The following is a 22,286-nucleotide window of genomic DNA, read 5'->3' as shown; positions in this document are numbered from 1 at the left end:
GGAAAGGGTCCCTAGAGGTGGAACAGGGACGCGGGCTGAAGCAGATGGTAAACACAGGTTGATATTTTTCCTTTAGGAATCCAGATCTGACCTCATCTTGGGTCTCATTCTCCAGGTTCCCCCACCGGCCCATTTTCTTATCCTCCAAATGCCACAGATGACTACAAGCCATTTCCTTTCTCTTTTATCAGTACCTACTTGACAAATGACCACTTAGCCATTAAACCACAGTTCCAATGTCACCATCTTCTATAGTTTCCAACCCCTGACCCCAAGAATTCTGAGTGTTTTGTGGTGCCTTTCTCTGTAGTCCTTTTCCTGTGACCCCCATCTTCCTTCTGTGCCCATCTCACTGTGGACTCTTCAGGGGCTCAGGCCAGGCCCTCACCTTGGCACCTCCAGAATTAGCCTAGTGCCAGATGCATTGCAGTCTTGGACTAAGTGAATTCTGAGGGCAATAGAGAGCCACTGAGATGTTTTAAGAGGAAATGTATCTATTTTGCCAGTTTTGGTGACTTTTGACTGGAGAGAGAGAGCTATTACTACAAACAGTTCAGGTCAGGTTCTGCATCTCAGCTGAGGTGGAGGCAGAGGGAAGGGGTGGAGCAAAAGCAGATTGGCAGGATGTGATATCAGGTGGGTGTGGAGGTCAAGGGGCGTGCATTAGAGGTTGACTCCCAGGCTCCTACTTTAGCAGGCGAGGCCCATGGAGTACCACTGAGGGAGGCATCTCATCTAGGAGTGGGGGGATGTGTGTCCCAGAAGATGGTGAAAGTTCTCTGAAGTCAAAGAAAGATATGAATAGCATTTCATTTCTCAAATTAGTAAAACAAGATCTTTCAAATGAGGGAAACTAAATTCAAATGGTCAGCACAGGTAGATTGGTTACATTCTGGCCTAATGAGGAAAGTAGGTAAGTCTTGAGTCAGAATACAGGTGTAGGGGAAGATCAACTAATACCAGTCACTTACTGCAAGGGCATTTTAGAGGACACTGGGTCTGAGCCCCTGGAAGGAGAGGAAAGCCCTTTATCTAATACCATCCAGGCAACTCATGCAGCCTCTGCACCTCGTTGGAGGTGACCCTCCCTGAGTCTTAAGTCTGACTTTTTCCAGTGTATAGCAGGTGTGTTCTGGATTTTGAAGTCCATCTGTTACTGGGGCTGACGGCTCAGGTTGGATCTCTACTAATCTGGCTCTTCCTGTATCCCTCAGATCTGGAAATAGCAGCTTGGTGACATGAGGAAGTGACTTTCTCTTATGGGGGCTGCACTGGGCTCCTTCCAAGGACACCAGGATAGTAATTTACCTTCAGCCCTGAGTAGCCGGATGTGTAGGTGGGGCTTCCTGGCATGCATACCTGGAACTCCCGTGTCATGATTCAGCTATGTGGTGTGTGGATCCACTTCTCCTAGATGCACATTTATTACCTATACGAATAACCGAATCCAGCTTCCTTCAAATTAGAGTCTTCTTGATGTCTTCTGGTGACATTTCAGCTATTACCAGGTCAAGATGGTCAAGAGCTGGAGCTGCTCTAAAGGTGGGTGTTTTCTAGAGGTGGAATAAAAAGGGGCCAACAAAAGAGGTAGAAAGAACAAGAAAGAGGTCAGAGGTTGGTGCTAAGAGCTGGCGAAGTAACAGGAACATAGAACTCCAGCTGTGTTTAAACCAAGAACTCTACTTCCTCTCAGAGTGTTTTTGCTCCAGTGTCCAGAATTTAGCCACAGTGGACCACCCTTAGCAGATCACATGTCAAAGTTTCAACTTATGTGCTCAGAAAATTTTCCTATAGGTAGGAATTTCACAAGTACAGACAATCTGGGCAAAAGAAAATTATTGATAACATTATATTGCTCAGGAGTTAGATGTAATGGAAAAAAATTCAGGGCTCCATTGTTACTGCCAAATAATACACCTGCCTGTTATAGCCCCCTTGGGGAACCTCAGTGCAGGTACGCATGAAGATGACTTCAGAAGACAAGACAGGGCACAGCCTCCTGTGCCTGGGGCCTTCTCCCAGCAGCCTCACTATTCAGATTGCACTGATGATTCCAGAAATAAAAGGGAGGGCTTCTCTGAACAGAGGCAAATGCTGTGGCCAACCCCTGTACTCACTTCATCTGAAAGGTATGAGGCATCTCGAACCTGAACCTAGATTCAGAATTTGGTGTCAATGAATGTTATTAATATTTCATTAATAGCATTAATATTACTAATATTCTGGATCTTCTCTATAAAATCATTCATTCTTCCTAAGGTATAGAGGGCAGCAGGTTCGGAGCACTGAGGGCTGGGGAATGACAGACAGAATCATCATGCAGAGAATTCCTGACTGAGAGAAAAGAGAGACAGATTATGGCTTCTAAAGTCTGTGTGCATCATGGGACAGCAGAGCTCTAAGGACATGTATCACATGTCTGTATCACAAAGTGATATCATAACAGATACTCATTTTGATGACATTTTTGCAGATGGTTCTGTTCCAAATAGCCAAAATGAACAGACAAAAAGGTCATGCTTCAAGGAGCTGAAAGCATTCTATGAGATTACAGATGTGTCCTAATCTGTCTGCTGCCAATAGTACATTAAAGGAATGATATTATCGTGTTGGAGACCTGGGTCCTTTTACTGCAAATTGCCACCATTTATTTCTAGTACAGATTTATTTCTATTCTATTATCGAATGAGGATTCCGGCTGCACCATTTTGGTGGAGAACAATAGAATCTGGTCTCATCATTGCAAACTTTGTAGACAGGTGGACTTGTGTGTAACACGTCCATCTTTATGTGGCTAAACAAACCTATCTGAACTGGCATTCTAAGACCTGGAGGAAATGTCTTAATAGAAAACCCAGGAGAAGAGAATGTGTGCTGCTTGTGGGGAAAAAAAAGTAAAAGATGACAGGAAAGCGTTCCTCACTTGTGTCCACGGAGAGAGAAATGTGATGTGAGGCGGTTTACCTTGAACTCCACAGAAAGATCTAATGACTGGGAAATCAAAGGGATGGCGTTATTAGATTGTTTTGCTAATGCAGCAGTTCTGTGAGATAGTCCTTGAAGTCAGGGATGGCCACTTCAACTCTTGCCATTCTAGGAGGGGATCCCAGAGAGGTGCAGCATTGGTGAGGCCAGAGGCAGAAGTTGAGCCACACACAGCCTCCGTTTACCAATGGCATGGGCCTCTGTCTCCAGAGCCGATGGAGGTAGTGGAGAAAGGTTTGTTCCCTATACATACCCTTGAGGGCAAACTGGGTGGTGCTGGAAGTAGGCATATCCATCTCCCCTCTGTTGTGGCTGCCTGAGGCTGCTGGCTTATGTTAACTCTGTCCAGGAGCCTGTCTCCTTTGGAGGGAGCCCTGGATGGACTTTTCATCCTCTCCTCATCCTCAGCACCGTCACATGGTCACATCATCTCTCACGTTTTCCTAGCACAAGGACTCTGGCCCCTAACTGCCAGCCTCTTCCTCATTCCTCCTGCTGTTATTCCAAGTGACCCCAACACTCACACAATGACCTGTGCAATTCCTAACTTGTAAGACCCTCACCTCCTCCTCTCCCATCTACCCGTTCCTCTCCAGTTCAGCTACCCCTGTCACTGTAGCCCTGGATGCCTCGATGTCACTCCACCTCTGGAATAATGGATTCTGAAATGGCATTTCTGAATACCGCCTGCCATGTTCTCGGCTCCCCTTACTTCCTTTCTTCCCAGCTAACTTGCTTTCACTCTGTCAGTTCTGCCTTTGTCCCTGTTTGGACCCCTAGCTCTTAGCAAGACTCCACACAGTTCTAGGAACAGGTCAGGAATTTCCGTGCTGCGTCCTTCCCCTTCCCTTCCTGGGTAGCATTTGTTACCCCTTATAGTGGCCATCTTGTCTGTACCTATGTCTCCCTTCTTGTGCCACACGGGTTTATAACATATCTGTATCTTCTAGAAAGTGTGGTCTTTGAAGACAAGAACACTTGCACTCAATTCTGTAAGCCTGACAACTAGCACAATGCTTGCCACATGGCTCATCTCAATAAACAATGCAGACTTAAAGTTCCCCGGATTTACCTCCCACGGCACCTGCACCCTGGCTCATGGTCAGGCCCAGCCTCATTCCTGTCTGTTTTTCTGGGAAGAAATGCACTCCTGCTTCCTGCCAGCTCTCCTGTCCTCCTGGCAATGCCAATTGCTGGTTGGTCATTTCTAGTTTGCCATAACATAAGGCAGGGATGTGAAGGGGGTGGCAGGAGGCAGCAGGGACTAGGGAATGTCACAGAACACTGTGTTCATGAACTGGCAGAAGGTCTGTGGGCTCGCCAGCTGGCACCATGGGGGAGAGCCAAAGGGAAAGTTCATTTTTTCCTGTCCAAAGCTGAGAATCCTAACAGCAGCCATGAGCCTGAGTGCTAGAGGCTTAGGAGTGAGAAGTGTCAAGGTCACCTCTGCTTTGTGCCAGATCAGGGAGAGGCACTGTGGATGTTGCCTGTATGTTCCTGTGTGGGTGTTGCAAGCCACTGGGCATGTCTAGATAGCTAATAGCATGCTTCCATGGCAGAGCAAGGGGAAGATCCACTAATCCGATTTGTAATTTATCTTTTGGTTTGATCCCAATGTTTTCCCTTTGTTTCTGACTTGATGCATTTATCTGAGGGCTCAGTGAATTCACCTTGGCAAAGTCTTGCATGAATAGAAACATTTAACTTAATAGATAAGCTCAGAGTCTTGCAGATGTGTGTGTGCATACACACACATGAATCCAGCTTCCTTAACCCTTAAATGAAGGCCTCCCTCCCAGGAGGGGAACACAGTACTGGTTGCTGTAGAACTTGGCTTTATAAGGTTGGAAAGCAGAGAGCCAGCTTAGGGGGTTGGAACTGCTATAGGGAAATTCTGGATGCTGCTGGACTGGATGCTAACAGACTGGTTCAAGGCAACCTGGCGGGGATTGGGGTGGCCATTTTGGTTAAAGAAGAGGCAGATAAGAGGAATGTGTCTATGCTGGACTTCAATTAATCTGTGTTCTCAGAATCACTTAGTCCTCATGCTCAAAGAAAAGAGGTCATCAGCTCTAGTCTAGTGCTTCCTACCTGTAAGCACCATAACCACCTAGGATCACTTGATGAAAGTGTGGATTCCAGGGGTTCTCCTCAAACCTCATAATTTGTAACCTCTGGAGATGGGCAACATTTGCCTCAGGTGAGGTATGTCATGAGCCACAGCTAGTGGCTAGTGGTGGCAGGTCTAAAACTGGAACCCAAGTCTTCTGATTCTCCATCTAGGACATTTCTTCTTACAGCCCAAGTGTCCTGGGGCTTGGAGCTTTGGGAAACGAGCTTTATGTTGGATAGAAAGAGTCTGTTGAGTGGCTCTCTTATGGTGCAGACCACTGATCCATCTGATCACATTAGTTTCCTACATGGGGTGGAGCCTCAGGGTTTTTATTTCTAGAGTGGGCAGAGTCAGCTGAAATGGACCACTTGCTCTGGGATAACTTGGCAGCTCCTGAGCCTGTCTTTGGTACTAGGCAGAATTGCAAAGTCCTCTGTGTCTACCTTCACTCGCTCCCTTCCCGTCCAGCACAGTTCTCTTGAGGACTTAGAAAAAATAGGCTGGGATTTCTTCCTGGTCTGTAGCCATCTCCTTTCCCCTGCCCCTCCCTCTCTTTGGTTTTTCTCTCACCACTTTCCTCCCCATTTCCTTTCCTTTCCTTCCTTCTTTATTCTTTCTCTCCTTCCCCTCCTCTCTCTCTTTTCCTCTCTCTCCTTTATTTTTCCATCCCCTTTCTCCTTCTTTCCTTCTCTCTTTTCCCTTTTTTATTTTTAGCGGCTTTGCTGAAATACGATTCACAAATCATACAATTCACTCAGAGTTTGTGTCAGTGGTTTTAAGTCTACCCACAGGCTTGTGCAAGCATCACCACAATCAACTTTAGAACTTTTCATTACACCCCCAAGAAACTCTATATCCATTAGCAGTGACTTTTCATTTCCACCCTCCAATCTCCTTAGCCCTGGGCCACAACTCATCTGCTTTCTGTCTCTACAGCTTGCCTCTTCCAGATGTTCTGTATAAGTGGAATCATACATACACAGTCTTTTGTGACTGACGTCTTTCACTTAGTAAAATGTTTTCAGGATCCATCCAGGTTGTAGCCTGGATCAGTACTTTATTCCTTCTTGTTCCAAAAATGTTCCATTCTATGGAGATGCCACATTTTGTTTGTTTGTTTATCACTTGACAGACATTTGGGTTATTTCCATTCGGGGTTGCTGTGAATAATGCTTCTATGAGTACTAGTATTCATATTTTTTTATGACCGTGTGTTTTCATTTCTCTAGGAGTGTATGTAAAGAGTGGAATTGCTGGGTCATATGGTAACTCCAAGCTGAGTCTTTTGAGAAAAGGTTCCCAAAATGGCTGCAGGATTTTACATTCCCACCATTTAACATTCTGGTGTTCTTTACATCATAGGAGAGCTCTAATTTCTCCATATCCTCATGGATACTTGACATTCAGTGTTGTTACTGACATCTTAGCAGGTGTGAAGTGGCATCTCACTGCAGGTTCAATTTGTATTTCCCCAGTGGTTAATGATGTTCAGCATCTTTTCCTGTGTTTGTCGTTCATTTGTATATCTTCTTTGGAGACATGTCTAGACAGATCCTTTGCTCATCTTATAACTGCATATTTCATTATTGAGTTTAGGAGTTCTAAAGATATCCTACATGTAAGTGCCTCTCAGTTATATGCTTTTCTATGTTTTACAGAGCTTTTTGATTCATTTTCAGTAAGCTTTTGCATATGGTGTGAGGTAGGGATCTAATTTCATTCTTAAACTTCAATTTTATTTAGGTATCTTGGCACCATTTTTTAGAAAGACTATCCCCTCTCCCACTGAATTCTTTTGGCATTCTTGTTAAAAAATGTATTGATGGTAAACGTATGGGTTTATTTCTAGACTTTCAATTCTATTTCATTAATTTCTATGTCTATCCTTATACCAATATTACACTGTCTTGATTACTGTAGTTTCATCACAAGTTTTGAAATTGGGTCTTTTCACACTTCATGTCAATCTTGTGGTACACACAAAAAAGGCTGGGATGTGGCTGGGTGGGAAGACTGACTAGATGGACTGAGGACATGTAAGAAAAGGAAGGCCCATGGGAAGCACATAAATCAGGAATCAGGGAACTTAGTGTTTAACCCTTGCCCTGCCATAGCCCTGTGTAAACTTATATAAGTCACTTGATATTTCTGGGCTTCCATTTCCCATTCTGTAGAATGGAGGCTTTGAGTTACTTGGTTGTAAAATTCTATTAGCCAGTTGGTTTTCAGTTCTAATATTCTGGAGACATGGGAGATTCAGTTTATAGGCCAAGTCCATTGCAAGACCCCATGATTTTATGGTATAGCATTCACAGACTTTCACTCACTGGGAATTTAGGAATGGGACAAGAGATACGCAAGACTGTTCTGGATTATCTTGTCATGCCAGATAGCAATGAAGTTATCAAAGACTGTCAAGGTCATAACTAAAGAATTCAGTCTCTCACTGGCCAAAGATGAGGCACTTTAGACATCAATAAGGGTAATAAATGTGATGGATTGAAATACATCAGATATATTTAAATTCATGAGTTCCTCATACTGCCTTAAAAACTCTAATTATTTGGATTTTGAGATCTCTGAGAGAACCCCCCAGGTTATCTCCTCACATGGCCTGGCTTTCATGGCTACATCTCTCTACCTGAATCCCTCTGTTCCTGGGCTCTGTTCCAGCACTATGCTGTCAGTTAGCTTTCATCACATTGTTACTCTTCATCAATCTGTTTGGAGAAGGCATGAGGAGCTCCAGGGTTGTTGGTAGGAGTCCACCCACCAGAGTTGCAGCAAGCACTGTACCATTGCTTCTGTAATCATGTACCCACACAAAAATCAGGATAGAGAACAATTCCTTCATCCTGAAACATTTCCCCAGGCCCCTTTATAGTTAATCCTTCAGCACCCCCATCTGATATGCATCATTGCTTCCCTTTGTTTCCAAGCAAGAGGCTTCTGTGAGATGAATAAAGTGTGTATTCTCTGCAGTGTGCATGTTCTAGGATCATGTGCTTTCTCAAAGAGTGACTCACAGATTTCAGGGGGTTAAAAAGATGACTTTTGCTGAGGTGTGGCCCTTGAGCTGAAGGGCTGCGTAGTAGCTGAGACCTGTGCTCTCTGAACCTTGTTGCTCCAGACCCATCTGCTCTGCTCTGGGCCTCAGTTTCTTTCTGCATAAAAACAAAATAATGAGGAATGTCCTACCTATGCAGTCCTGATGGGCACTGAGTTAAGTAAGAAAAGCCAGACTCAAAGGTTGCCTATGTTGTGTTCTGTGTTTCCCTTTACGCAGTTTTCTAAAAAAAACAAAACAAAACAAAACAAAAACAAAAACAAAAACAAACAAAACAAAGACAAACAAAAACAAAACAAAACTCTGAGGTCAGAAGACAGATCAATAGCTGTCAGGAGCAGAAGGGCGGGGGAAGGGATTAACCATAAGGGGGAGCAAGGGAGCATTTGGTGTTGTTACGTCATTGAATGAGTTTGTCAAAATTGGTAGCACCTTATGTATAAAGGATAAATTTTACTATAAATAAGTTATAGCTCAATAAACAACCAACAAAAAATGTATCACACACATACTCACTCAGTTGGACCAAAAAAATCTTGGAGGTCCCTCTCAGTGCTGATATGCACTGATTCCTTCTTGAGGGTCTGACCACAGGGAAAGGCAGCAGCAGGAGGAATATAGGGTCCTGACTCACTTTTTGAATTTTCCTTCACTGATCCTGCCAACCTTTCCCAACTCAAAACCATCCTTCCATGATGGTTTTGACAAAGAGGAAAAATAGGCTTCATTTGCTGGGTTGGTAATTACAGGAATGAGGGATCTCCTTCTGTGGAGGTATCCATATGGACCCTGGACATTCTTAGGACTAAGGCTTTGCCCAGATCCTGGTTCCTGGTCTCAGTACCTGGCCTGAATGGAATATTTATGACCAAGAACTCATAATCCAGATCCAGCAAAGTGTTGGGACAAAACCAGTGGGACAAGGAGGCATCCAGAGGGTGAATGGTGAGCCCTGCTGTGCCCACTGCCATGGGGGCCAGTCTCCCACTCTGCTGTTACTGAGGCCTACTGTAGGGGCATTATGGAAGCTATCCTAGTGACAGTGAGAGAGCCAGGCCCTCATTGGGAAGAGAGAGTCAGGGGCTTGTCACAGGCAAGACCTGGAGGCTGCTGACTGCACAGGCCAAAAAAGGGCCCACCACTTCCGGTTGGTCATGGTGCAATCTCTGTCTGACTGGCAGATTGTCTGAGGTATTCTACCTTTACCAACTCCCAATGCCTAGCTCAGACCTGGCACTAGTTAATACCAGCGTCAATTCAGGAATGCCATGTGCCAGACATGGGTTAAGCCCTCTGTATAATTCATAGCTACTGTAAGATTTCAAAATTCTTATTTCTGTTTTACAAGTGAGTAAACAAACCCTCAGACTGAGGGTGTATGGCTCGGTCTCTGCCATCAGGGGCTGTTTCTCCATTTTGTCATTTTGTAGGCATTTTGAAATAAGCCAGACCTGGCCAGGGTGGCCCAGGCTTCTGAGGGGCTGGAGCAGCAGTGTACCATGGAGCTGTGCTCTAAATGGAGCTCATGTTGAGCTGTACCCTGCACCCCAGGCCCCTCTAAAATAAACCAGACTCTGCAGCTTCTCGAGAGTGGGGATGGGAGGGGCTCTCCCTCAGGGTGTGGGGTCTGGGACATCCTGTAACCGCCACTACAGGTGCTGGAGGGCTGGGTGAAGGGAAAAGTTCCTAGCAGCAGGCTTGGGTAGCTGCACTGAGCGAAGCCAGGAGTTCCTGTGGGTGCTTCTGCTGAGGAGGACAGAGCTCTGTTGGTCCAGGAGGGGACCTGCCTGTCTGAGGGTCACCTGGGTTTAGAGGCTGCCACGTGCCAGGAGACCCCTAGGATCTGAGGCCCTGGAGGTCCTTCAGAGGCTGGGACTCAAAGAACAATTGGAAGCTGGCATCAGGGGAAGGACAGCCTCATGCCTATTCGGTCAAAAGTCCCCAAGAGGGTATAGGGAGAGAGGAAGCAGTGAAGGTGGCTCCCAGACACCCTTGGGTTGGTACTGGCAGCCCTAAATCTCCTCCACTACCCTTGACCTAAAAGCAGATCTCTGTCCTTGGTGGTCTGTAGGATTGTGTGCACACACAGTGACAGCTTGCTAAACAAAGATTCTGGAAATAAGCCAGATGGTCTGGCTGGGTAGGAGGAGCTCCAGGTTCCCCGGAGGGGTGGCCATTGCCAGGAGGACAGGGAAACATAGCTCTTTTGCGGATGGACCAGGACCTAACGGTGGGATACATTACAGACTCCAGGCAGGTGTGACCTTGAACTTGACCTTGTAGAGCAGGAAATCCTGCTCAAGGAAGTGTCTTGGGATTGAGAGAGTTTGGCTCCCATCCAGATGTGATTGAAGACCCATTTCTATGCCTCTGAAATCATTTCTACCTCCGGGAGCAAAATTTTCTGCCACTGAAGCGTGCTGCTAGGTGCCAGCCTCGTCATTAATAGAGAGTCCTTTTTACTTTGTTCTCTTCCTCCTCTTGTCAGTCTGACTCTCAGGCTCTCGGAGTCCTGCTGCTTTGGTGTTAGCAGGAAATGAGATTGTCTGTCGCTCAGGAAACCAAGACTCCCCATAAAGAGCACCGTCTGTATGCAATGGACTTCAATCCTGGGACTTTATTCAAGGTGGTATCAGAGCAGCCACTGGGTTTTGTGCCTGAGCACAGATCGTGGGACATGGAAACCACCCAGCCACGGACGGACATCCTGGAGGAAGCAGGGGTTTCAGCCTTCTGATGACACTGCTATCCCAACCTACCAGAATGATCTGGCTTCTCTGAGCTGCCTAACATCCTTGGGAGTGAGAGGGAAACAGAATTTGTGTGTGTGTGTGTGTGTGTGTGTGTGTGTGTGTCTTTTTGCACATGCACACACGTGTGATAATGGGGCTCTGTAGAGGGTGGGGAGGAGTGGTAGATTTCTCCTCTGGAACTAAATCCTGCCCAGTGAACAGCCAAACCAAGGAGTCACACAGAGTTAGCTGGATTGTAGTGGGTTCAAGTCATTTATTTTAAAACTATTACCAGCATGTTTGGTTCTGGGGTCCAACCCCCAAATTCCAGAAAAATAAACTAATGAGAACCACATGCACTACGAGGAGGCCATTCCGACGTGTCCGTGATCATGCGGTGAGTGGGCACAGGATATGGGACAGGAGCCCTGGTGTGCACAGGGCCTCCTCTCCCCAGACAGCTGGCAGCAGCTGGCTCGGAGCCCTCCCTGGGGCTAGGGAGAGGGTTGAGCCCTGGTCATTTAGGCCCTACCCCTTTGGGGCCCTGGGCCCCTTATTGCTACATTTGCTACTTTGCTACTTTATGGCCCCTGGTCTTGCCCAGGGGATGCCTTATTACTGGGTGGCACTAATGAGTAAGTTGCTGGCATCTGCTGTTGCCATGGTTACATGAGCACAGGCCACCCTTCAGAGGGTCCTGTGGCGAGTTATTAGTGATTAATTTGGCCACTGTTTGACTATTTCATGGTCCTTTCTACACATTCATCTCAGTCAGATCCTTTTAGAGGTTGGTGGCACATTATCTTCCCCCAACCCGGGGTTTTTCAGCTTCTACATTCTGCAAGACCCAAAGCCCAAAGCCCTCAACAAAGACCAAAGCCCTCAACAAAGACCAATAGCCCTCAAGCCTTTCTACCTCTTGGGAAGGCTTTCTGATGGCGGCTTTCGAAGCCTGTGCATTTGGAACAGAACAGGAGGGATGCATTTTAGGAAAAATATCCATTTCCAAAAACCAGCGAGTGAGCCAGATGGGAGGCAGGCTCCTGGGTCAGTGTCCTGTTGATGAGGTAGTTTGAACATACCAGGAATCCTGATAGGGGAGCCCCTCTGACCATGTCTCTATGTGTTCAACTAGTCCAGTTAGCAACTCAGAGTTGCAAGAGGCCCTTCTGAGGTGTTGACCTGGTACCTGACCACTCTGCAGTGGAGAACCTGGAACCCAGGCCTGGTCAACTGCATTGGCAGCTGGACCCCTGGGGTACAGTAACACCTTCCCAGGAGGACAAAGTTGAGACATCACTTTCTGGGAGAGCGGGAGCCTTCTCCCACCCTAGAGAGTTCCAGTTGCTTAGGTCAGGCCATCTGGTTGCCAGTGGGCATTTATACATGCAACATACCTCCCAGGGAGGGAAGGTTAATTTAGTCAAATGTCCCATGCCTGGGTCCTGTGTGTCTTGCCTGGAAGGTTGGTGATCACTTGCTGAGGCTGCCCTGATACTTTGGCCATGGGCTGTCAAATTGATATTTGCCCTGTGAACCCGCAGGGGGAAGAGTATCAGACCCAGAGGTCATGCCTAGTCAGGGAAGCTCAGATGGCTTTTAGGGGACAGAATGGGACAGAAGAATCTGCTTTGCTGCAGAACTGCCTTCAAACCTCTAACCTAGTCTGGAATTTTGTCTGTGTAGACCAGACCAATGGGGAACTGGCCAAGATCAGATTTTCCAAATCCTTGCATTAAAAGGTCTGAATGGTAGGCTGGCCTTGGACTAGCAAAGTTGGGTGCAGCAGCCTGTCCCACTTCCTTCCTTCCCCTGTTTGATCTACTGAGGAGCATGTGGTGGTGGTCACAGAATCATGCTGCCTCTGCAAGGAGTGAGGATGAAGGGGTTATTGCTCTGGGTTAGAATCCATCTGAGGTGTCCTCACCTCTACTGAGCCTCTGTTGACACTGTTCTGCCCTCTGGACGTCCCCAGAGATGACTGGAAACCTTTAGCTTGTTCCATCTCAGGGCCACAGTCCATCTGGCTCTGGATGGGCCCTTCAGGGACCTCCATGGTGAAGGCCAATCTCAGGCCAGCATAGCTCAGGAGCAGCAGTTAAGAACTGGGAGGAAGAAAGGGGCACAGAAGTCATGGCCAGGAAGCCGACCCTGCCTTGTCTACAGTCTGACTTAGAATGCCCTCTGGGGGCTGGGGAGATAGCTCAGTCGGTAGAGTGCTTGCCTTGCAAGCACAAGGCCCTGAGTTCGATCCCCAGCACCCCCCCGCCAAAAAAAAAAAAAAAAAAAGAATTGTCCTCTGTAGCCTGTGGGAGAGGCAGAAGGCAGCCAGACCCCTTCCCCTGAATAACTGTGGGTACAAAGGTGCCCATTGCTTGGGAACACTCCTCCTCCACATGCTTCCCTCAGCACAGTCCAAGGGAAGAGCTTCCTTTGGACAACGTTGGGTGCAAATGAACTTGGACCATAACTTTGTTCTGAAACAGGAGGTGTGTATAAAGAGAAGGAGATTTAAAAAAAAAACTGGAAAGAGGAGAGGAACCTTCTGAGACCCTGTTGTGTTCATTTACTTAGGTAGTTATTAAGTATCTGCAAAATACCAAGCTGTGTACTGAAAGTGTGGGAGCGTCCACCGAGAATCTGGGCTGTTTTGCCCCTTTGAAAACTTTCTCAGGACCTCACACATGGTCTTTCTAATAACTTCCACTGTATCTTGAAGAGAGAAAAACTAAAATAGACATGGTGCTCGGAGCCCATGAAGATACAATCATAATGGACACTCCTGATGTTCATGGTGGCTTCACTATGAGGGATGGAGACTGGTGGTCTGGGGACAGGGTTGTGTGGAAGCAGATATAGACAGAACTTGGAGGGCAGGGGTTGGAAAGATGAGTCATGGGGAAGCACCCAGAAGGCTGGGATGGCAATCATATAGGCCTTTGGTCACCAGCTGGTGATTTTTCCTGCATAAGTAAAGAAACACCAAGGATCACTTTTTCCTTCTATGTTTTCTGTTTATGCACTCCCAAGGGAGATTTTTCACCTGTGGCCAAAAATAGATCAAAGGAGGATAGTCATAGCAGGTGGGGGTGGTTCAGTGTCTGAATTCAAAAACATCTTGCTTAATACAGCTCTGTCCGAGGTCTCATGGGTATCACATAACAACAGTGATGACGATGACAGTATTAGCTACCATTTGCTAAGCACCTACTCTGTGTCAGGCACCTGATGTGGTGCTCTATATACATGTCCTTACAGCCAAGTTGGCGAGTCATTTTCACACACACACACACGTGCACACTCACACAGGGAACTCAGGGGGTCTTTCACAGACTTTGCTTTCTTCTAGATGACAGGCTTTGTTTAACAGGGTGCTCTGGCTGGCCCTCCAATTGAGACTGGGAAGGGAACCACGTGGCCCTGGCCTGGACCTGCCACAGCACACTCTGCCCCAGCTTCAGGAACAACTGACATTGGACCCAGTAAGGGTCTGGCCGTGCCTAGCAGGACGCCACCATCTAGGGGCTGCCAGCTCTGCAATCTGGCCACCTCCCAAGCCAGGGCCCTCCCAGCTTCCACCTGGGGCTGCCAGAGGGGAGAATTGCAATGGCCCCCAAAGTTCACGGTCATGTTTACTTTGAGTAAAACGTTAGGGAACAAACCAGGAGCAAGGGTGCAAAGACAGGATAAATGAAAGAACAATTTTTTAAGAAGTTGGTCATCAGACCTCCATGGTTGTTAAGCAACACGCTCTTTCATCTGCACCAGGGCTCTCTGATCCTCCAGGGTTGGGTCCTTGAGACATTTGACAGGACCTGAGGGCAGCCACCATACCTGTGGAGACCTCTTTGAAAGTTGGTCTCAAAGGGGGAGGAAAGAACGTGAGGTGGGGTCGCCTTAGCACTGAAAACATGATTTGGACAATTTATGTGAGAACTGTGCCTGGTGTTGGCTGGTCATACCCAGGTGGCCACAGAGTGGGGGTGGGTGGGTCATGGTGGCTGTGACGAAGGTGCACCCTGAGGGTGCACCAGAGAGGGGTGATGCATAACACTGGACGTGCCCGGGGTCCACATGCTCCTCTTGAGTTTTCTGGAGGGTGTGGTTCCCCCATGCAGCAGGAGGCGTGAGGATAATAAGAACATAATCTCAAGTGACAGTCAGACAGGAATCCCACGAGATGCCCTCTCCTGACTGAGTTAGAAACAGGGCCTCTGAGTCGACGGAGTGTTGGCGCACAACTGTACAAGGAAGAGCGTGTGAACAGGAGCCTCTCCCGGCTGGCCCAGGCTCTGTGGACTTTCCTGGTGTCCCCGTTCACCCACCACGTCTCCCCACCATCGCCCTCCATGGCCCTCACTCCTTCTCCTTCACAGTGACCAAATCTCCCCGCAAGGAAACTCTGTCCGCAGATGTGGAGCGCCGCCGCCGGCCCGTGTGCTCTGCGGGCCCGGGCCCTGGCCCTGCGGTGGGGACACTCAGGAGGACTGCATCAGGCCGGTGAGGCGCTTGCCCGCCAGCGACTTTCCCTGCAGAGAGACAGCCACAGAGGCACGCACAGGTGCACACGCACACACAGAGGGACAGAGACAGAGAGCCAGACAGGTGAATTAATTGCTGCACGAGTCAGAGAGGTCAAACAACTCACCACCCCGACTGACCAGCTTGATACCGGGGTCTCTAGCCCGGGAACCCTAACTGGGGACAGTTGGAAAAACGAGGACTGCTGGGAAGGTTAATGGAGCGACAGTGTGTGGCTGGTAATCTTTGGAGTGTAGGAGTTTTACTTACCAAAGAACCGGGCATTTAAACCCGGAGGTAGAGCATCTCTTAATGCCTGTGGGTTGCCCCTGAACTTGATTTTATTCAAGCAGGGTAGGAGGAAAAGGGAGATGAGGGAGTACTGAGGTCAGGGGGGCTGGGTTGATCCAAATAAATGGTGGTTAAGGATCTGGGTGATGAGAAACAAATAAATTAACTAGCCTTGGGAGCATAGAAGATCTGTGAATCCTGCTTGAAAAGCAGTATAGACACAAGACTTGGGTCCTCTTGGGGATGGGTTCTGGGACTGGGAAAGTGACAGGGGCATTTGCTGAGGCTCAGAACCACTGGATGTCCCAGGACAGTGCACTCCTGCTGTCTCCCGTTGTTCTTGACTCCCTATCTGTGATACCCAGAGGCTGAGTTTGCTGACTTCACGTCAGGAAGTTGAGTCTCTGCTTACAACCTATGTGGCAATTCCTTTCAAATACTGATAAGGCACCGGATGATAAGGCCCAGTGCGTGAGGCACAGATGTCCCAGAGAGTCCAACTATCTATATATCCTGGGGAGCTTGTTGAGGAGCTTCTGATCTGGGAGTGGATTCAGGACAGGGCACCAAGGGGAGGCTGAGCAGATGAGCGAGGCTCAGCTGACATAGTTCATACCGGTTCCCTGGCCCACCCTCTTCAGAAATCCATATCTCATTGGGCAGGGGTCCAGAGAGTGTGGCTGGAGCCAAGCAGATGGATCACGTGTCTAGGAGAATACTCAAAACTCATCCTAGTATTGACAACAGGTCAGCGACACCATTGCCATCTGCAAAGGGTAGCAGATGATCCCCCGTCAGGAAGGGCTGCGGGGCTTGGTAGTGACATTGCGGGGGCCGGCAGTTCCTCATGTTCATTTCCAAGCAGGGTGTGGAGGCTCATCTAGTTTACTGGGCTTGGTTGCTTGTAAGCTGGATGTAATTAAAAAAAATTGATCAGGTTTGTGAAGCCTGGTGGGGTACTCGATAAACCTGCAGATTGATGAATTGATGGATAATGGGTATATCTAAAAATGAACAACCCAGGCTTGGAGTTAGCTGGATTCAGGACATGTCACCTGGCTTAGGTCTCCATGGAGGGATCCAGTCAGCCTGGTTGAGAAGTCTGATGGCATGAATGGGTGCTTAGGACCAGAACTGTGCTCTGGAGCTGCAGAGAAGTCTGCATCTACCTCCCCTTCTTTTTTTCCCCTTTCTTTCATTCCCCATTTTTACTATTGAGACAAAAACTTTTCATTTTTCAACCTATCTTTAAAAAAACTTGCACACACTCCCCATCAATAACCTTATCTGAATCTCCAAATACACTAAACTTAGCCTGTAGCAGGATACGTTTATACTAGGCTAAGGATTTTTAAATCAGATTTAAAAAAAAAAATCCTAGAGGGTTTCTGTGTCAGTCTTTGAGAATCTTTAAGCAGGATTGCTACTTCTTTGTCTACAGCAGGTTAGGTACCACGAAAGCTCTTAGAAGGCAGGGGCTGGCTTTGAAAGCCTCCCCTCTAGTCCCTGAATTCAATGGCACACACCTCGCTGTCACTCCTAGAGTGACCTTTCTTACATGGAGTATGGAGTGAGGCATACCTTCTTGGTGCAGGCCTGAAGGCAGGAAGCATGGGAATGTGTATGGGGTCCTTTTTGGGACAAAGTGAATCTAAGGATCTCCTGGTGTGAGCTCCTCCATCCCTGTCACTCATTCTATCCCTGCTCCTGTGAAAGGAACCAAAGAATCTGCTTTCCTCTTGGGCGCTGCTTATTGCTGTGGTAACTACACACCTAATACCAGCTGCTCCTTCTCCCAACTGTCTTCCACCAGGACCACAAACAACACACTGTGTACCCAAATATATATGTCCTGGGTGGCTACACATGGCATTTGTGGCTCTGAGTTAACTAACAGATGTGGGGGAAAAAAATTTCTAACTCTTCTGAATAAGAGTCTTTTGCCAATATGTGTGTTTGAAGCCCAGAGACAAAGAAGGTAAGGTTTACTAGTTGCCCAAACCCTCATTACAGCTCTGTCCTCATTAGTGAGGTCATTTTGGCTGGAGAGGAGGCTGTAGGCTGAGGGGGGTTGGATATTTTATTTCTGAGGGATGGTGTGTCTATTTGTTCTAGGTGAATCTGGCCTTGAGGCACGCCCCCCTTAACCCCTCCCAGCTCTACAGAAAGGGCTCTGCTGGGCTTGGAGTTGCTAATTAATCTCTTCCTACCATAGTCCAGGAGCTATGCCTCACAGCTGACTCCAAAGACCTGTGGCCAGCCTGCTGCTGCCTGCCCCTCCTCTCCCCAACCCCCACATTTCTATTTCCCAGGACTTCGGGGGTGAATTGTGCAGATGACCAGCCCAGGGGCCACTCCTGAGATTGCTCCCAACCTCTCATCAATCCGGGTTGTGTTGCTTGGCATTTCTGTCTCCCTCTCCCCACTGTTGCACTCACACATTTACCAAATGCCAGTTCTGCTGCTAAAGATGGAGGTCATGAGGGTTCCAGGCAGCTTGGGAAGCAGCTCAGCCCAGCTGCAATCTACTGGCTACACTGTGACCTCCTGGGTGAGTGAGGGCAGGCTGGGGCTGGGAGGCAGTTAATCATGCAGGACGCAGGCATGGCTAGATGCCTGGCCCAGGGCTTTGGGGAAGAGATCCTGCAATCCCACTAGCTCAGCAGCAGCCTGCGTCTCCTGTAGTGTACAGGGATCAAAGTGAAATCTGAGCAGAGGCTACCTGTGCTCAGAGATGAGCTGCACCAACCGATATGTCCCTGGGGGCTTGCAGGCAGCTCTTGAGGCACCTGCTCTGCCCAGAGATGGGGGAGTTCTGGCCTGCACCCCTCGGTCTTTTTCCTCCCTCTCTCTCTTCCATCCCTGCCTTTGGTTTGGATGATTCTGAAGGAACTGCTCAGGAAGGGGAGTGGTCACTCTGCCTGTGCCTGGCACTAGCACAGCTACAGAGGGAGCATTTTTTTTTTTCAGGGTGTGAATGTGTGATGCTCCTCAGTGTTGGTCAGTTGGGAATGGGTCATGGTGCCAGGAAACTGCAGCCAGCTCAGCCTGGGGCCTTGGCGTAGCTGAACGAAGCAGCTGAGTATGGTGGAAAAAAGCTATTAGCAGCAGCCTTTGTCCAAGCGAAAAAATATACAGTGATTAAGAACCGAGCTGCAGAAGGTACATTCCAGTGACACCAAATCTTTGCATACAGTCAAAGTGCTTTTCACCTTTGAGACATTTGGCAAAGTGTAATCCAATAGAAGCTGGGATCCTTCAATTTCATGGACCACAGGGCTTAGTGCTAGGCTTACAAACACCCACACATTCAATTCCCACCCTCCACTCTGACTAATCATTTCAGCTCTGTGGCCATCTTGATGGCTAGAAGCCTGGAAGAAGGTGATCATGGAATCCTTTGTTTCTGGAAAGAAATACACAAAAGGAATTGCTCCCTTTTGTGCAGTGCTTTAAGGAAACTCAACATGCTGCTGGACATGCTGTGGCCCTGTGCGTTGCGCTTTCAGATATTAGTCAACAAAGCATGCATAATCCCGGTTACCAAGAGCTTTCGCCACTTACTTACCTGTGAGGCTGGTGCTAAACTCTTGAACTGGGACAAAGACTGTGCTCAGAGAGGAACCCTGGGGTCAGATGGCATACTGGGGGCAGCAGAGTCAAGCACTAGGGGCTCAGAGAGAACTCTTTTCAATGCTAAGGGAATAAAGATACTTGAACTGCTGAAGAGATTCTCTTGCTGATTTGTTCAGATGACCCAAGACCAAAGCGACAGGTCTCAAAAGCATCAAGTCAAAATCTGAGCTACTGTGAGGCTAGAAATCAACGGTGGTTGCTTCTGGGGAAGAGGGATGGAGCTGATTTGAAAGGGGCAGGAGGAAACTTTCTAGGGCGATAGGGTGTAGATTACATGGGTGTATACATTTGTCAAATTCAGTGAACCATACATTTCAGATCTGTGCATTTTACCGAATGTAATTACACCTCAAAAGGAAGAAAGAAAGATTGGGGTGGGGGGCGGAATTCCAGCTGTCAAATCTCTGCCTGGGAATTTCCCACTTCTTACTCTTTTTCAATTGCTGAGCCCATCTTTGCCTTTGGAGAAATTCAGTGCTTTCTCCTCCAGCATGGGAGTAACCCAGATTCCTCTGCTATAGGAACTGGAACTTGAAACTAAACTAATTTGGAACACTATTTCTAGCCTCCACCGATCCACACAGAGCCCCCTGGTGTGAGACCCAGGCATCTTCACACTTGCTAACGAAAAATGGTGTTTTCAGAGTAGGGCTCACCGAGTGACGTCATCAGGCAAGCCTTGGGAGGCCCCGAGATGGGTTGTCCTTTCAGGGAGTTTGAAGGTCATCTATGAGTGGATAGATCATGCTCACATTCATAAAGGATGTGCACAGGCAGGAGTACAGGCCTACGGGGGGCTTGCCGAGGAGAGCAGTCTAGAACTCAAGAGCCAGCGGAAAGAAGGTAAGAAGTCCTGGCTTGAGTTCAGCAGGTGAAGCCAAAGCCCTGCCTGACTTCATTAGGTGACTCCCTGGGGGTTGGTGCTCCTGGTGTCCCTTCCCTGCTGAGCAAGGCAGAAGAATGCTTTAAATGGTAAGTCCAAGGCCCATGGCATCTCCTTCCTCCATCGTGCTTAAGACTGGGGAGAGAGAGGGACATGCGTTTGGAATGGTTTAGGGGTCTACGGAAGTCTGGCAGGGGGTGGCAGGAACATCCATGCTTAATACAGAATCGTTTCAAAACACATTCAACTCTCCATTTCCCGTCACCCCCTACTCACTTTGTGAAGCAAGGTGGCGTGGATGAAATGGGAAAACTGGGTAATAGGACAAGTCGGACATGATGCACAGCTAATCCACAGCAGAGCTTGGCCAGAGCAGCCTGAGGAGGAAGAGGGGCTGTTTCTGGCTGTCTCGCCCTTCAGCGGGGAGTCAGGGCGGAAGCCCTGTGGCAAGATTCATTCCTTGGGTCTGGATTTCTCCTGGGTCCTCACCAAGCTTTCTGATCTCTCTTAGGGGCTGAAGGGCATTTTATTTTGTTTTAAAATATTCTCTTTATTTGAGTTTTTATAAGAAGATGTATCACAAACATAAAACAACACCCATTTTAAAAAAAAATCAAGGGATAGGTGAAAATTGAATTAATAACAGAAACTTCACTGGCTGAAAAAAATTACTATACATTCACGCATACTTAAACCTGAATCTGTTTTAAAAAATAAGGAAGAGGATCAGGATAAAACACAAGGGGTGTTTTTGAAACGGCTAGTCATACGTACAGTGGTATAAACAACTGGGTTTTGCCATATAACTGATAGGAATATGGAATTTGCCCAGAAGTCATATAATCTGAAAGCAATTTCCACAACATGTCACTGGGACCCTTAGCAGGTTTAGATACCTTACTCCAACTCCTACCAGTGAATTTTTTTTATTTTAAAAATTTTGAATTTAGAAAAAGCAAGTTGCCCGCCTTCCTATCTGAATTAATGTAAAAGGGCCAATATATCTCCTTATCTCTCAGGGCCTATTTTTAAAAATCTCTTACTCTTTCCCAACTGGGTGGCATTGATATCCCATGATATCCTCCCTTCACAAGTGTTCTTTTCAAACCTTCTAAACCTTGATGACAACAGAATGGAAATGGTTCTATCACCAAGAACACAGGTTAGCTGACAGGTGCCAGCTGACTGACCTCTGAGCTGCTATTGCATGTCAAGCAAAAAGGCATTTGACAGTAGTTGCACTAATGTCCACAACATCCCTGCTATTTAAATATTCCTTTAATCCTAAGTGCCTGAGAAACAGACTCAAATAGACCTCGAGTAATTTGCCTGAGAGCAGACAGTTAGTCGGTGGCAGAGCTGAGGTGGCTGGCCTTTGTGAATTCTGTCACCTGCTTTGCATGGGCTGTGACTTGAGGGAGGAGGAAGATGGAACACTAGGGGACTAAGGACTTCTCCATGCCCTGGACTGTGCCAGCTCTCGGGCAGTGCAGGGCGAGAAAAAGATTTCAACTCTGGAGCTTACTTGCCCATCTCAGGCAGCTTCTGCTCTGCTTGGGGCTTCTCCTCATCACATTTGGGAATCCTGTGACAGGGGAGGTGCCCTCTTCTGGCTGATGAGCCTGGTGAAAGGAGCTTTTGGTTGCAGTACTGAGCTGGGTTGCAGGTCACCATAGCTGAGTGCATGTAGATCTTTAGCAGAGACTGCTGGGCAGGCCAGGTAAAGCTGCTGTTGTTTATGACCTTGTGTTATCAGCGTCACTGCCTCTGAGATCTTCCCTAGTCACCCCTCCCAGGCAGGACAGAAAGCAGGTATGATGTTTACCTTTCTAAAGTGGGCCAGGCAGAGTGGCCTTATTGCAACTACAACGAATCCAGTATCAAACCATTCTCTGTCAAGTGCCTAATTCTGGGACAGGATCCCAGGGTGGTGTTCCTGACCCCTGACTCCTTCCCCTCTCAGGCTCACCACTCACAGGACATTTTGCAGAGGTCAGCTTCTGCCTGTCAGTTTGGGTCAATTATGGGAGACCTTCTTCCATGGTCTCTCCAGCTGTG

General features: G+C 47.7%; 1 protein-coding gene across 4 annotated transcripts in view; it reads right to left on the bottom strand.

Annotated features, from left to right (window-relative positions):
- Positions 1–15,240: 15,240 nt before the first annotated feature.
- The window catches only part of Rgs6 (regulator of G protein signaling 6), a 567,125-nt gene continuing 560,079 nt past the window's right edge, over positions 15,241–22,286 (bottom strand). For 2 of the 4 annotated variants that reach the window (XM_047539063.1, XM_047539064.1), the window contains one exon: positions 15,241–15,426. In XM_047539063.1, coding sequence (XP_047395019.1) covers positions 15,376–15,426 — 51 coding nt within the window. In that variant the 3' untranslated portion in view covers positions 15,241–15,375. Of the gene's footprint in view, positions 15,427–19,284; positions 20,606–22,286 lie in introns of those variants that run through there. The other 2 variants (XM_047539065.1, XM_047539060.1) reach the window with 2 other exon arrangements.

This window comes from Sciurus carolinensis, chromosome 2 (assembly GCF_902686445.1).
Source record: "Sciurus carolinensis chromosome 2, mSciCar1.2, whole genome shotgun sequence".
Lineage (NCBI taxonomy): Eukaryota > Metazoa > Chordata > Mammalia > Rodentia > Sciuridae > Sciurus > Sciurus carolinensis.
The sequence above is the reverse complement of the archived record's forward strand: the minus strand, read 5'-3'. Positions and strand labels throughout refer to the sequence as shown.